The 16,176-nt window shown below is 35.7% G+C and overlaps 1 protein-coding gene across 8 annotated transcripts; it reads left to right on the plus strand.

Moving 5' to 3' along the window:
- Nucleotides 1-221: 221 nt before the first annotated feature.
- Nucleotides 222-14,436, plus strand: LOC109113526 (elongation factor 1-delta). Of its 8 annotated transcripts, none has more exons than XM_042744599.1 (10): nt 233-316; nt 2,219-2,265; nt 3,827-4,665; nt 6,155-6,269; nt 6,352-6,423; nt 7,701-7,772; nt 9,191-9,275; nt 10,676-10,974; nt 14,055-14,249; nt 14,329-14,436. In XM_042744599.1, the coding sequence occupies exons 3-10, from the start codon at nt 3,830-3,832 to the stop codon at nt 14,365-14,367; spliced, it is 1,713 nt and encodes a 570-aa protein (XP_042600533.1). In that variant the 5' UTR covers nt 233-316; nt 2,219-2,265; nt 3,827-3,829; the 3' UTR covers nt 14,368-14,436. The 8 variants fall into 8 exon arrangements, with proteins under 8 accessions (XP_042600537.1, XP_018981876.1, XP_042600533.1 ...); XM_042744601.1 differs by having other exon boundaries at nt 3,827-4,662; XM_042744602.1 differs by lacking the exon at nt 7,701-7,772 and having other exon boundaries at nt 234-316.
- Nucleotides 14,437-16,176: the final 1,740 nt, after the last annotated feature.

Raw genomic sequence — 16,176 nt, forward strand, 5'->3', positions numbered from 1 at the left:
GTCGCGCTGGGAACCGGTGACAGAATGTACCATGTGGAAAAATGTCGCGACAACATTATCATTTAAACCGCTCTTCTGTGGCGCAGTTGTGTGTTATGTGTACATGCATACGAATACGAAACTGACTTAAAGACATTTAAGCCGCATCAGTGTAATGTTTGGCGGTTTTGTGGCGGTTTTAAGGCAGTGACACCCCCCCCCCCCCCCCCCCCGCTCGTGAACGCGAATGGTTCGCGCTGCTCTCGCTCGCTCCTTCTGTTCCGTGAACGCGCGGGAGCAGCAGCGATTCATTCAAACACAATCTAAAGCGCTTAAAGTGAGTATATCTGTGGGGGAATGAGGTGGTTTACGGTACTCATTTATTGTTTTTCTTGGTTTATATGAATAAAGAATACTGGGCTGGGTGTTTATCGCGCTCAAAAGCCGGTTAGACGTCTTTCCAATGTTTATTTATTAAGGTAAGAATGATCAATACGTGATCGTTACATGACAAAAAGCTCGTGCCTTTGTTACAGTCACTGTCACAATGTAAATACGATTAACTTGTATAATATCCATTGTGTTGTTTGATGGGCCCGACACCTCCATGTGCAGGAAGTCCAGATGATCTTGAATAATGACGCATTCTCTTGTTAAATCCGAAGATCTCGTGGTAAACCGGAGGTTTGCACAGATTTATTGATTTTTTGATCTCTGGATAACACCTATTTATTTTCTGAATCAACAAAATGAGTGATTTACGCTTTAAAATCCACGTTTTTTCTTCTAATTGCACATTCAGATGTGCTTATCCTAACAGTGGTGTTCACTAGAAACCATCATCTAATGGAAAAGCGAACAGCTGAATCATCAATGAACTGAATTTAGCTTTGTTATTGTCCTCTTATTGACAAACTATTTTCCTGCTTGACACCTTAAAGCTGCTTTGACACAATCAGTATTTTATAAAGTTTTATACAAATAAAGGTTAAAAAATAATAATTATAACTATTAAAAAATAATAATAGTGAACTATTTTTAGTCTTTTATTAACCTATTTTAGTCACATTAGTTTAGCTGGTAAATGTTCATGTACATTAAGTGATCTTAATCATAAAAGTAGTAACAGAAAAAATACTATTGTGCATATGGCACCATGATAATACTAGATATGTGTTTTTCAGGGCCGATACCGATATTTTAAACCAATATGTCTGGTGTAAAAAATTAAAATGAATGTCAAAAGTAAGAATAACAAGGGCTCTGACAAAAACTTTCTTTAAATTATTTTATCGGCAAATCGGTTTTGAAAATTACTTAATGTATAATATCGGCACCGATATTACTACCAGCCAAAAGTTTTTGAATTGTAAGATATTTAATGTTTTTTAAAATTCTCTTCTGCTTTCCAAGCCTGCATTTATTTGATTTAGAATACAGCATCATTACTCCATTACTCCAGTCTTCAGTGTCACATGATCTTCAGAAATCATTCTAATATGCTGATTTGCTGCTCAAAATATAATTTTTTCAGGTTTCTTGGATGAATGGAAAGTTTAGAAGAACAGCATTTATCTGAAATAGAATCTTTTATAACATTGTAAATGTCTTTATCCTCACTTTTGATCAATTTAAAGCATCCTTGCTAAATAAAAGTATAAATTTCTATAATTTCTATTAAAAAAAAATTATACTGACTCCAAGCTTTTGAATGGTAGAGTGTATAATGTTACATAAGCTGTTTATTTCAGATAAATGCTGATCTTTAGATCTTTCTATTCATCAAAGAATCATGAAAAAATGTACTTAACTGTTTTAAATATTAATAATATGTGACACTGAAGACTGGAGTAATGATGCTAAAAATCGGCTTTGAGATCACAGGAATAAATTGCATTTTAAAATATGTTCAAATAGAAAGCAGTTATTTCAAATAGTAAAAATATTTCACAATATTACTGCTTTTGCTGTATTTCTGATCAAATAAATGCAGGCTTGGTGAGCAGAAGAGAATTCTTTAAAAAATATAAAAAATCTTACTATACAAAAACTTTTGACTGGTAGTGTATACTATGGTAATTATTCACTACCATGGTATTGCTATCTGATACCATCACTGTACCATGTTTTCACCACAGTACATCTTTTCGAGAGCATGTACGAGTGAAGTCCTCTAAACATAAATACTTTTCTTAATCACACTTTATGGTTTATTGCTTGCCTTCGTTTGGATGTGAAGAACGTCCTACATTCTGTTTATTTGACCGCTTTTCCTGTTTGTTGAAGGTGAGTTTAGACAAAGTTTGGATGTGGTTCATGTTATTCGACCCAATATGGATTTGTGTGTGTTTTGTCCATTCTGAATTTGATTGTCCTTCCTTTTCTCCATCCCACTTTTACTTTTCCTTTTTATCTGTTTTCTGCCTGATGTCATTGTAAAGCTCAGTGTATTTCATGTTTAAATGCAATCATAGAATGTTTTATGTGTGATTGCGTCCGACTTTAAAGCTGAAGTGTGTAATTTTTTGCTTTACTAAAGGCATGTTTACATGACTACGATGTAGTAAAAACAGAAATGTTTTTCCTTTGCGTTTTTGAAAAGTTTTGCGTACAGATGACAACATTGCCAAAATGATCCCCGTTCACATGGATCCTCATAAACAACTAAAAACGCTGTATTATGCATGCCAGGCCAGTAGGTGGCGATGTCACGTTGTAAAGAAACACTGCACGTCTGCGTATATTTGTATTTCTATAGACTGAGCGCATTATACATATGCGCATGACATCACCGTTTTCACAAATTTGCGATTTCGTAATTTACGTAGAGACAAAAACGATATTGTTTACAAAAAAAACGTACAATTTAAAATCCGTTTTTAAAGGATTGTGATTGCAGCCCCCCCAAATTGCTGTTGTCGTTGGCAATTGAACGGATATAAAGTTTTCTGTTTTTATCTGAAAACAGTCTTGTGTAAGAGCCGCTTAAATCATATAGTAAAAATAATGACTGTCTCCAAACATGTTTCTCATATGGAAACTTATTTACACCACAGAAAAAAAAGGTAATTGCGAGGTCGTAACGCACAATTCAGACTTTTTTCTTAGAATTGCGAGTTTGTCTCAAAATCGCAAGTTTATAATATAGCAGTTCGTACATTTTTTTTTCTTCTCTGAATTGCATTTTACATCTCGCAATAAGCAGGTATAATAACTCATAATTATAAAAAAAATCAGAATTGTATGATATATATACATATATTGTGTGAGTTTATAACTTGCAATTGTGAAATATAAACTCGCAATTGTGTGAAAAAGTGAATTGGGACATGCTAATTTGCAATTCTGTGAAAAAAGTCTGAATTATGAGATAAAAAGTTGCAATTACCTTAATGCATGCAATTAATATTTTTATTAGGTGATGGAAAAAAGCTTCCATAAAAATACCCATTTTATTTAGCAATTTCGTTTTTTGTAAAGTGTAAACAGTATTCATCGGACTATGAATATAGCATGCTAAAAAGCTCTCTAAAAAGTCTCTAAATTCATTGTCTACGTCCATTAAAGCTGTGATGTAGCCTATTTTATATTTTTTACGAATCCGTCTATAGTAATACATTATAGTAATACATACTTTTTTCATCATCTTGCATCACTTTTAAGTTGCCATGTCAATTTAAATCGTTAAATTGTTAAATTGTTTAATTCGCAACATACAGTTTACACACTTCATGTTTAACGTTAACCTACTGCTGTGTGACTAATTCTCCAGTTCCCTGTCACTCTCCTTTTCCTCTTTTTCGTTTATTTATCAATCCTCCTCTACCTCTGTATTTCTGGACGCAAGAAAATGCGCAACAGAAGCCACAGGAGTTCTTCTTCGAATCAGTCCAGTTCTTCCGAACGGCAGGCGGGCCGAAGCACCGCAGGTACCGAGGGGTGTTTGTCCAGCGCGACGCTGGAGGGTTTGCGATCGGAGTGTACGACGGTGTGGTTCGACCGCGTCGCGTACGACAGAGCAGAGAGTCTTTACTACGTACGACTGTTGCAGCAGCAAAACGGCACTACCGCTCCTGCGAGTTCTTCCGCAAGAAACAAGCAAGAAACCTGCCGGCATGGAGAGCAAGAGGCTTGTCATCACGTCGTTCAAGCTGTGTGGGTGAATAAACCCAACTTTGACCCAGCCGAGAGCAAGTTTGTGGGCCGCGTTCCCAACCAACCGAGATCTCTCCAACTGCAGCCCGCCAGCTGCGACGAGGGCTACCAATCGCAAACCCCGACTCCGCCCACACCGGCTTCCAGACCAATCAACGGCCTCCCTTCCTTGCCTCCGCCTCCAATGGGGGTGTGGCTACAAAAACCTCTTTTTGATAAAGCCGAGGCGACTTTCTATCAGAACTTGTATGGCCGGAGCTCGCCACCGAGGAACCCGGAAACCAGCGGCGATGAGTCCAACTCCAAACGGCGGAATAACACGCCAAAAAAACCTGTGGTTTGCGATCGGCGTGATTCCGATGACATCACCACCAATCAGGGAGCGGCGCGCTTCTATTTCCTGCATGCCGACAGCGAGAGGGTGTGGCTAGATCGCGGTCGCTATGTGGAGGCGGAGACTCGTTTCTATGAAGGAGCTGCGACGAGATCCGTCAAAACAACTATAAACACTTCTAGCCAGAAGCTGAAGAAGTATGACTCGATACTCGAGAAAATACACTTCCCTCACACACTGTAGTTAATTAGTTAGGTCACCAACAAATTAAAGTTCCGTCATTTTAACAATCATGTTGTTCCAAACCTTGCATGGCTTTTGTTTTCATGACAATCCTACGCATTGCCAACTTATGTGTTTCATGGCGAGAAGTGAGTCAAATGGGTTTGGAATGACATAAAGGTCAGTGAATGACAGAATCACTTTAAAATGACTTTCACTCTCAGGTAACCATCAATCTCACTAATTGCATTTACATACAAAATGTTAACAACCTTTCCTGCTTCTTCTGTGCACCATCTTCATGTCATCACATATTTTTCTCATGACATTCTCTTTTGTTTTTCTTTGGTCTCTTTTTATATATTCATTCTTGCTGTGTTTGTCCATTGTGTTGGCTTGGAAGAGTCATTTGTCACCATCGTTTGGGTTTCTTCATTTGTTTGGTTGATGCCATTTTTGATGTGTTTATCATTTTTGCATGGTTGCATTAATATGCGTGTATTATTTATAGTGTAATGTTCACGCAACCGTTTTGGGGAGTTACTTAGCACTGTTATTTTAGTACTATTATAGTTTATTAATTTTGAATTTATTTTATTTTCGTTTTGAAATGTTAAACCACTGAGCTTTTATTTTCATGTGTTTTTAATTTTTTTTTTTGTCATTTTTATCAGTTTTATTGTTTTTTAATGTTTGCATAGTTTTAGAAATTTTTTTTTTTTTTTTTGTTATTTTAGTACATCAAGTTAAACTAAATGCAAATGAGCAATGGTGCTTTTGCAAGTAGCTGAAATAAAATTAATGAATAAAATGAATAATGATGAAAATAATAATAATAATTTTGTGTTTAGTCTATAAAATATTAAAAGAAATGTTGTTTCACTGTAAAAAAAATAGGATTTTTAGAAAAAATATAATGATAATTCTTTTTTTTTCATTTTCAAGTGTTAAACCATTGAGCTGTTACTTTGGCAGAAAATTTTTTCTTTTTTTTTTTTTTTTTTTTTTCTTCATTTGGAAGTATAAGTACTTTTTTATTTTTATTTTTTTATGTGTGTGTATGTGTGTGTTTTATATGTCCATATAGTTTTAAATAATCTTTATTATTTATTTTTTTAATTTTTATTTATGATTTAGATTTGCTATTTTAGTACACCAAGTTAAACTTAATTAAAATGAGAAATGTTGCCTTGGCAACTAACTAAAATAAGTTAACCATTATCCATGTTTTTCTTCATGATTTTAGTTTTACTTACTAAATAATAATAACCATTAGCATTAAAATTCACTCCCCAACACTGTTGCGTGCTGTAGTTTAGTCTCAGACATCCTTCATTCTCATCAAAGCCATATAGCTATAAAATCACATCACAGGTCTGTAGCAGCACATTTCCGAAATGTGAATGTTTAAGATGTTTGTTTTATTGTGTAGTGAGGTTGTTAGAGCTCTCGTGTGTTTTACAGGATGACTTCAGCGGAGTGTTTGGCGCAGGAGAGGATCTGGTTCGATAAGCCACGTTATGATGAAGCGGAACGGCAATTTTACGAGCGGATGAACGGACCCACACAGCCCAAACAAGTAATAAATGTACTATTCAAACTATTCCATCAGTATGTACAGCATATGTGCTAATAGCACTGTTCTCTGTCTCTCGTCTCAGGACACTGGAGCTAACAGCATCCTTCAGGACATCGCTAGAGCACGAGAAAACATCCAGAAATCTCTCGCTGGGGTGAGTCGAGCTAAAAACCTACCATTACTCTTTGAACAGTGCAGTATGGATCTTTCTGGGGCTGCACGATTTACGGGAAAGATATAAATGCTGTTTAATTTACTTGTTTGTTTTTTTTTGAAAAGCTACAGGTTTGTTGGGTTTTGCATAATTTGAATACATTTTTTAATATATATTAGCATAACTATAATAATAATAATGTTGTAACAAAATAAAAAATATTAAAATAATATTATTTCACTGTAAAATAAATGAGTATTTAAAAAAATAATACAGCGATAATTTTAACTAAAATTGCAGTCTTAATTAGAAATATAAATAATAATAATAATAATAATAATAATAATAAATGTTGTTGTCATTAAATAAAAAATATTAAAATGAAAAATATGATTTCACTGTACAATAAAAAATTAGTATTTAAGAAATAATATAATGATGATAATTTTATTTTACAGGACTGAACTGTAAAATTATAGTAAAATGTTATTTTACTGTCTTAATTAGAAATGTAATAATAATGTTAAAACAAGAAATGTTATTTAAAACAATTAGTGTTTAAGAAAAAAAAAAAATATATAATATAATATAATGATGACGATCATTTTATTTTACAGTACAACTGTAAAATTACAATAAAAATGATGACTGGCTTTATTTTTGGAGCTTTATTTTGCCGTTAAACCATGTTTGAATCACAATTGTGATTTAAAATGCAATTAAAAATAAATAAATAAGATAAACCTCTAGGTTTGTTGCATGTTTGAATGGTTGCACGGTTTATTACACAATTTATTATGGTTGCATCATATTATAGTTTTTTTTACGAGGTAAAAATATTAAAATAAGAAATGTAACTTTTGTAATTTCACTGTAAAATAAAAATGGAGCATTTAAGACAACAATAATAATAATATTATTAATAATAGTAATAATAATAACTTTATTGTACACTTCAACTCAATTACAGTACAAATTTTGCCTGTCTTTAATTTTTTTTTCCAAAAGCCCATAAAGCTTTTGATTTGTTGACAAAGTCTGGTTTGTGAGTGGTTTTGTTTCGATTAATCGTGCAGCTCAACCTAGTGATCTGTCTTGCTGTCTACTGTCTTCTGTAACAACCGCCTGCCTTTTGGATCGGGCTTTGCGTCGTGAGTGTATCTCTGATATGCTGTCTATGTAGGCAGCACACTAGGTCCCAGTCCCAGCTCTTCTCTCTTAAATCATCTGTTCTCTTCCTTCATCTGCACTTTCCTCATAAATGATCTCTTCTGTAGCTGAAGACAACCTTGCAGCCAAGTAGAGGCTCCGCCCCTAAAATATCAAACTCCTCCCACCGCTCGTCTCCTGTAAGTGTGTGTGTGACACAGACACACACCAAAGCAGCTCACGCCGAGTTGGCCAGTGCGTGACGCGTGTGCATGTGTGCATGTGTTGTAGAGAGTTTCAGAAGATATCTGTGATGCATGCATTTCTGTGTGGATTTTTGTTAATGTTTCTGCTGTGAAACGAGAGAAGACACTGTGTTTGTATCGTTGTGAGGTTTGTTATTTTTGTGTCATTTGGATACTACAATAGTTTTTATTAGTATTTAGACATTTTTTATATATATATTTTCTGTTAGAATTTTAGTTAGTTTCAGTAATTTAGTTTTCTTTTTTTTCCTTTTTGTTAGATTTTTTTAATACATTTTTATTTCGGTACATCATTAAAATGAGAAATGTTTGCTGAAACATTTTTAAATATTTTATTTTATTTCAGTTAACATTTATTTAACGGATAAAGAATAACAATTTTTATGGTTTTATTTGAACTATAATAACTCTAGGTGTTTCTAAGATGTTTTTTTTTCCAGTGATAAGTCATTTTAACCAAATAATATTTTAAAATATAAAGTCAAGTTAAAATAATCATGAAAAAAATAGTATAGTTATAGTTATTTTTGTATGCATGTATTTATTTATTTATTTATTTATTTTTTACTTTTTAGCGTATACACACCAATATAGAGTTAATGAAAATCTAATAATTAATTTAATTATAAAAATCTAAAGACATAATATTAAAATAAAAACAATCAAAATAAAACACCAAAATTTTAAAATATAAATTAAGAAATATTATAACAAAACATTTGATTTGTTTACCTATTAATTTATTCATAAGAATGTAACATTAAAATAAAAAAAATACATTTTAAAATGCAAACATTAAAAATAAAACACACACAAAAAATAGAACTTTTAATTTAATTGCACATCACGTGACCAATAAACATGAATGTGTTGATAAATTATTAAAATATTATCTTAAACTTACAAAATGTTTGGCTAACAAAAAACAACAACAAAGTTTGGAAATCACTGCACCAATATACCAATCATAAACAAACAATGTTTACCTACAAACTTACAGAAACATCTTTGAACATTTGATTGAGGGCACAAATGAATTATTGAATTTTGATGGATCATGGAGGGAACAAATTAACTGAAACGAATTAAACTTACCAACTAGAATTATAAAAACAAAACATGTCTAAACCACCGTTGCATGTTCTGACAAAATAGCGAAATCTATGTTGTGTGTCATGTGATACATTAAAATAGTGTTGTAATAGACTGTAGTAGTGTTTGTGTGTGGACCTGATTCTCTCATTGTGCAGTTGTGTATCTGAGCAGGGGCTGATGGGAACTCTGGTGTGTGTGCGTGTGTGTGTGTGTGTGTGTGTGTGTGTGTGTGTGTGTGTGTGTGTGTGTGTGTTTAGAGCGGCGGAGGCAGCGCTGCTGATTACGGGGAGCTCACGGATCGCATGAAGAACCTGGAACTGGAGAACCAGAGTCTACACAAAGGTGTGTGTGTTCAGAGATTCTCATAGTTTTGCATTTGCGTCGGGATGGAAATCGGAAAGAATGTGACAATCCTAATTCACATTCTGCTTCCATTTATGATGCTTTTGGTCATTTCGAGGAAGAATGAATGGACAATGTTTAGAAAAGAAGATTTCATTAGCCTCAAAAGACTAGAAAACTGTTCACTCTTCTGATTTCAACAGGACATTACTAATCCAATTTGTAAATAAAAATAAATGATGTACATTTTTTAAAATTAAATAACATCTTTAATGTTTGCATGCAGTGTAATATTTATATACTATTGTAGGGTTTGTTAGTATTTTGAATTAGCTTTTTTTTTTTTCATTTTAATTTTAGTTTAATATTTGGTCATTTTACTGTGTTATTCGATACTATTTTTTTATTATTATTACTATTATTTTTTATTTATATGATACTATCGTTTTTATTAACGTTTTGAATTGGCTTTTATTTTCAGTTTTCATTTTAATTTGTTTAATTTTTAGTAGTTTTGCTATGTGCTTTTACATGCTTTTTATTAATTTATTTTAGTAGTACTATTATTGTTTATTTATATACTATTGTACTTAGTCTAAATTTTTTGAATTACCTTTTATTTTCTCTTTTTAATGTCATTTTATTTTCTATTTTCTATTTATATTTTATTTATTTTATTACTAAGTGCTTTTATATAGATTTTATATTACCATTTAACTTATTACTATTATTGTTAATTACATACTGTTATAGTTTGCAGTTTATTTTCAGTTTCCAATTTAATTTTATTGTACGTTTTAGAAACTTTTACTATATATTTTTTTTATATATTATATTTTTTTACTACTATAGTTTTTTATTTATATATTATCATAGTTATTGTTAATGTTAATGTTAGCTTTTATTTTCAGTTTTCCTTTTAATTTTAGTTTAGTTTTTTGTAATTTTCTTTTTTCTTAGTTTGTTCTTTTTAAATATTACTGATTAGGTTTAATTTGTTTTTATTTCAGTTTTGGTCTAGTTTAGTTTTTTATTTCAAATTAATTTTAGTGCTTCAACGTAATTACATTGCATAATTTATTTATTTCGTATATTTTTCTTTTAATCTGATATTTTAGTTTTTTTATTACTTTTTTATATTTAAAAAATAATTTTATTTATTTTTAATTTTAGTTTTGGTTAACGATAATAACATTGTTTGCATGCATTAAGCATCTATTCTGTCTTTATGTCTCTTAATCCCATGCATTATATTTATATTCATATGAAATAAAACATAATATTTACTTGGACATCTGGAGGTGGTGATGTCATAATATTTGCATACGAGCTGTCATTTATTTACATTTTGCCTAATCTTCTGCAAGCACTTGCTTAATTGTTCTCGTTGTGTTTCTCAGTGGTGGAGGAGCTGCGTTCTGCTCTCAGTAAGGTGGAGAGTCGCGTGTCAGCGCTAGAGAAGCGGTCGACAACGCCAACCGTTAACGGAACCAGTCCCGCCGCTCCCCAGAAAGCCCCGCCCGCTCCAGCAAAACAGGAGGAGGAAGATGAGGATGACATCGACCTGTTCGGCAGTGATGAAGAGGTGGACGAGGAGGCCGAGAGACTGAAGGAGCAGCGGCTGCAGGAATACGCTGCCAAAAAGGCCAAAAAACCTGCCCTCATCGCTAAATCATCCATCCTGTTAGACGTCAAACCGGTAAGTATTTTTATTTTGTTGACACATGACATGGAAGTATGTTTAAATGTTTTTTTTTTTAAACTGAATTGTCTTTTTTGCCCATAAAAACAGGCAACCATCCTGAGCACCCTAGTAACTGCATAGCAACCTCATAGAAACAACCTAGCTGCTACCCGAAACACCCTAGCAACCACATAGAAACAACCTAGCTGCTACCTAAAACATCATAGCAACCACATAGAAACAACCAAATAGCTACCTGGACTACCCTAGCAACCACATAGAAACAACCAATCTGCTTCCTGGAACACCCTAGCAACCACATAGAGACAACTTAGCTGCTACCTAGAACATCCTAGTAACCACATAGCAACCACATAGAAACAACCAAATAGCTACCTGGACTACCCTAGCAACCACATAGAAACAACCAATCTGCTACCTGGAACGCCCTAGCAACCACATAGAAACAACTTAGCTGCTACCTAGAACATCCTAGTAACCACATAGCAACCACATAGAAACAACCAAATAGCTACCTGGACTACCCTAGCAACCACATGGAAACAATCTAATAGCTACCTGGACTACCCTAGCAACCACATAGAAACAACCTAATAGCTACCTGGACTACCCTAGCAACCACATAGAAACAACCTAGCTGCTACCTAAAACATCATAGTAACCAGATAGAACAACCAAATAGCTACCTGGACTACCCTAGCAACCACATAGAAACAACCAATCTGCTACCTGGAACACACTAGCAACCACATAGAAACAACTTAGCTGCTACCCTAGAACCATCCTAGGTAGCTACCTGGACACCCTAGCAACCACATAGGAACAACCAAATAGCTACCTGGACTCGAACACCCTAGCAACCACATAGAAACAACCAAATATCTGCTACCTGGAACACCCTAGCAGCACCACATAGAAACAACTTAGCTGCTACCTAGTAAACATCCATAGGAACCACCATACTGGCAACCACATAGAAACAACCAAATAGCTACCTGGACTACCCTAGCAACCACATAGAAAAACCAATCTGCTACCTGGAACACCCTAGCAACCACATAGAAACAAACTTAGCTGCTACCTAGAACATCCTAGTAACCACATAGCAACCACATAGGAACAACCAAATAGCTACCTGGACTACCCTAGCAACCACATAGAAACAACCAATCTGCTACCTGGAACACACTAGCAACCACATAGAAACAACTTAGCTGCTACCTAGAACATCCTAGTAACCACATAGCAACCACATAGGAACAACCAAATAGCTACCTGGACTACCCTAGCAACCACATAGAAACAACCAATCTGCTACCTGGAACACCCTAGCAACCACATAGAAACAACTTAGCTGCTACCTAGAACATCCTAGTAACCACATAGCAACCACATAGAAACAACCAAATAGCTACCTGGACTACCCTAGCAACCACATAGAAAACAACCAATCTGCTACCTGGAACACACTAGCAACCACATAGAAACAACTTAGCTGCTACCTAGAACATCCTAGTAACCACATAGCAACCACATAGGAACAACCAAATAGCTACCTGGACTACCCTAGCAACCACATAGAAACACACCAATCTGCTACCTGGAACACCCTAGCAACCACATAGAAACAACTTAGCTGCTACCTAGAACATCCTAGTAACCACCATAGCAACCCACATAGAAACAACCAAATAGCTACCTGGACTACCCTAGCAACCGCACATAGAAACAACCTAATAGCTACCTGGACTACCCTAGCAACCAAAAAGTTGTAATTTTTAATTTTAGTTTAATCTTTTATTTACTTTTTTCATTTAGTTTTATCTTTTTCAGTTTTAGTTCTTTGTTACTTATTTTGGTTAGTTGCCGATATTTTTAATTTTAATTTAAACCACGAAAGTACATCTTGAAACTAGCAACCATCAGAACCCCCAGCAATGCCCAACCAAACCTCCCAGAACACCCAGTAACACCTAGCAACCACATAAAACACCTTAGCAACCTTCTAGCAATTATTGGAGAACATAGTAGTAAAGCAGCCACCCAGGACACACTAGCAATTGCATTGCAAAGCCTTAACAAACATTCACAACACCCTACCAACCACATAACAACTTTCTAACAGCAACACAGAATACCCAGTAACCATCTTGCAGTTCTCTAGCAACAACCCCCAGAACATTCCCTAGCAACATCCAGAATACACCAGCAACTGTCTAGCAAACCCCTAGCAACACCCTAACAACCACCCAGAACAACTTAGCAGTTGCCTAGCAAACATCTACAATACCCTAGCAACCATCCATATCCCCCTAGCAATCCCCCAGGACACCCTAGCAAATGTTCAGAACTCGTTATAAACCAACAGCAACACAGAACACCAAGTAACCATCTTACAATGTCCTAGCAACCATCCGTAACCCCCTAGCAACCACCCAGGACGCCCCTTATAAACCAACCAGGCAACACAGAACACCAAGTAACCATCTTACAATGTCCTAGCAACCACCATAACCCCCTAGCAACCACCCAGGACACCCCTTATAAACCAACAGCAACACAGAACACCAAGTAACCATCTTACAATGTCCTCGCAACCATCCGTAACCCCCTAGCAACCACCCAGGGACACCCCTTATAAACCAACAGCAACACAGAACACCAAGAAACCATCTTACAATGTCCCGAGCAACCATCCGTAACCCCCTAGCAACCACCCAGGACACCCCTTATAAACCCAACAGCAACACAGAACACCAAGTAACCATCTTACAATGTCCTAGCAACCATCCGTAACCCCCTAGCAACCACCCAGGACACCCCTTATAAACCAACAGCAACACAGAACACCAAGTAACCATCTTACAATGTCCTAGCAACCACCTAGCAACAACTCAGAACTTCCAAACAGCACTTTAACACCCCTAGCAACCACTAAGCATCCATTCATAATACCCTAGCAACCGCATGGCAGTCTATCCATTAGTCTGATAGACTGAATTACCTTAAATTGCTTCAATCTTTCAGGCCACGCTTCTCAAGGTTTTTAATGTTTTTGTTCCCGGCGTTCGCAGTGGGACGACGAGACGGATATGGCGAAGCTGGAGGAGTGTGTGCGGTCGGTGCAGGTGGACGGGCTGCTGTGGGGAGCCTCCAAACTGGTTCCCGTGGGTTACGGCATCAAGAAACTGCAGATCAACTGCGTGGTGGAGGACGACAAGGTGGGAACAGACTTCCTGGAGGAGGAGATCACCAAGTTTGAGGACTACGTGAGTAACGTCCCCATAAACTGAGCGCTTCAGTCTTCAAATGTCACGTAAAGCTTGACGTGTGTGTTTTGTGTTGCAGGTTCAGAGTGTGGATGTTGCGGCGTTCAACAAGATCTAACACACACACACACACACACACACACATGAAAACGGGATGAACATCAGTTAATAAAACAGCTCAGATGTATTTGTTTGTCTCGGTCTCTGTCTTTGATATTCATGCATCTTGTTAAACATGTTTATGATACAAATGAGAATCACAGCCAACGTTGGCACTGTTTAAGAGCGCTTTTATGTGTTTGTGATCCTGAGATCCATTGCTGGTGTTTTTGGCGAGCCACACCGGAGGTAAAGCGCTGTTTGAGGTGTAATTAAGATCTTTACGAGCTTCTTGGCACATTTCAGCACAGCATAATGCATTTCTTACAGCTGCATCTGAGAGAAGCTCTCGTTCTCAAGATCTATCATAAAGATTGATATTAAGATAGATAGGTAGATAGATATTTAATGGATAAATATTAAGATTGTACACATTAAGTATATATTAAAATAGATTGCTATTAAGATGGATTGATAATATTCATTTCATTGCTTTTACATGTATTAGATTTAAACATTGTTTAGATGTAGAAAGAACATTTGAACAGTATAAAACACCAAAATAGAAAACTATGTATCATAAAGGAACTGTTGCTATTTACAGTCATTTATAAATTGATGGTATCGTGATTGCAGAGTTGTTTTTAAGAGACTGATGCTTTAAAGGACTCATTTAACATTTAAAAAGTCTTTCTTTCTTTCTTTCTTTTTTTTTTATTTTTTTTTTTCTTTAACACATTACAATACTTTGTTCTTGTTGCACCATATAAATGTCTATTGTTCTGATAGTTTGTCCCTGAACGGACAGGAAAGAGTTAAACTGCAGGATGTGGAATCAATTTCACTCAGCTGGAGTGACTCGGGATTCTCGCGTGTATGTGATTCAAATGAACGAATCAGTAAAAGAACAAATATTATGTCACTCAGTCATTAAGAAATGTCCGTTGTGTTTTTGTGCCTTAGAATAGCAGCGTAAACGTTAAAACTACAACATTATTTAAACGGAAGCCGGCGTTTTAATTCGAACGAGTCCTTCAGGATTCATTCGGGAGTCGTGATTCCCGAGTCAGTCAAAGAGTCGTTCAGAGATCCAACATCTGCACGCTGCGATCCTTGCGCTGCGCGAGATCTCCGCAATTTCAGGTGTGTTTTTAAGTGGAATCATTTATAATTTAAATACACAGAGATTATTTTGAATCTTTCTTTTGTGGCCTGCTTTGCTGTATTGTTTGTCGATGCTTGCGTTTCTTTATGCTGCGCGAGTCATTTCATGAGTGCAGCTGTAATGTATGCCGCAGCTTTGTGATGCAATGTAACAGAACGTATGTGTAAGTAAGCTGTGTTTTTAATTACTCAACTATTTGTGTCCTAAAGTGTTTGCACGACTTCCAAAGAGTCAGAGCTGTGTTTTTATGACAAATATACAAATATACACACATATATATATAACGTTTAGAGGTTGTGTGTGTGTATGGGAGAGTGTCTCTCTCTCTGTGAGTGTGTGTGTGTGTGTGTGTGTGTGTGTGTGTGTTGCTAAAGAAGGATGATGACTGTCTGCTTCATGTCTGGGCTTGACATCAGCTCGACCCCCAAGCCTGCAGAGTTTTATGGAGCTCTTTGTCTGAACTCTGTTGTTCCCTTTGAAGTGTGTTTTATGGGCTCTTCAGACTCTGCTGTGCTGCATTTCTTCCGATGTTTGATGGTTCTGATGATGTTCTTCTGCAGGATGTCAGTCAGGCGGTTTCTGTCAGTGTTTCTCATGTTGTTTGTGACTCTCAGCGCTGAACAAGAAGAGAATGAAGTTCTGAAATACAGCGACACACAACAG

The sequence above is a fragment of the Cyprinus carpio genome, chromosome B18 (genome assembly GCF_018340385.1).
Source record: "Cyprinus carpio isolate SPL01 chromosome B18, ASM1834038v1, whole genome shotgun sequence".
Classification (NCBI taxonomy): Eukaryota; Metazoa; Chordata; class Actinopteri; order Cypriniformes; family Cyprinidae; genus Cyprinus; species Cyprinus carpio.

What these genes read in the sequence shown, in the direction of transcription:
- LOC109113526 (XM_042744599.1), top strand. Translation starts at nt 3,830, where the DNA reads ATGCGCAACAGAAGCCACAGGAGTTCTTCTTCGAATCAGTCCAGTTCT. An exon ending in GACCCACACAGCCCAAACAA is followed by an intron (nt 6,270 to 6,351) that starts GTAATAAATGTA and finishes CTCTCGTCTCAG; the next exon opens with GACACTGGAGCTAACAGCAT. An exon ending in TCACCAAGTTTGAGGACTAC is followed by an intron (nt 14,250 to 14,328) that starts GTGAGTAACGTC and finishes TTTGTGTTGCAG; the next exon opens with GTTCAGAGTGTGGATGTTGC.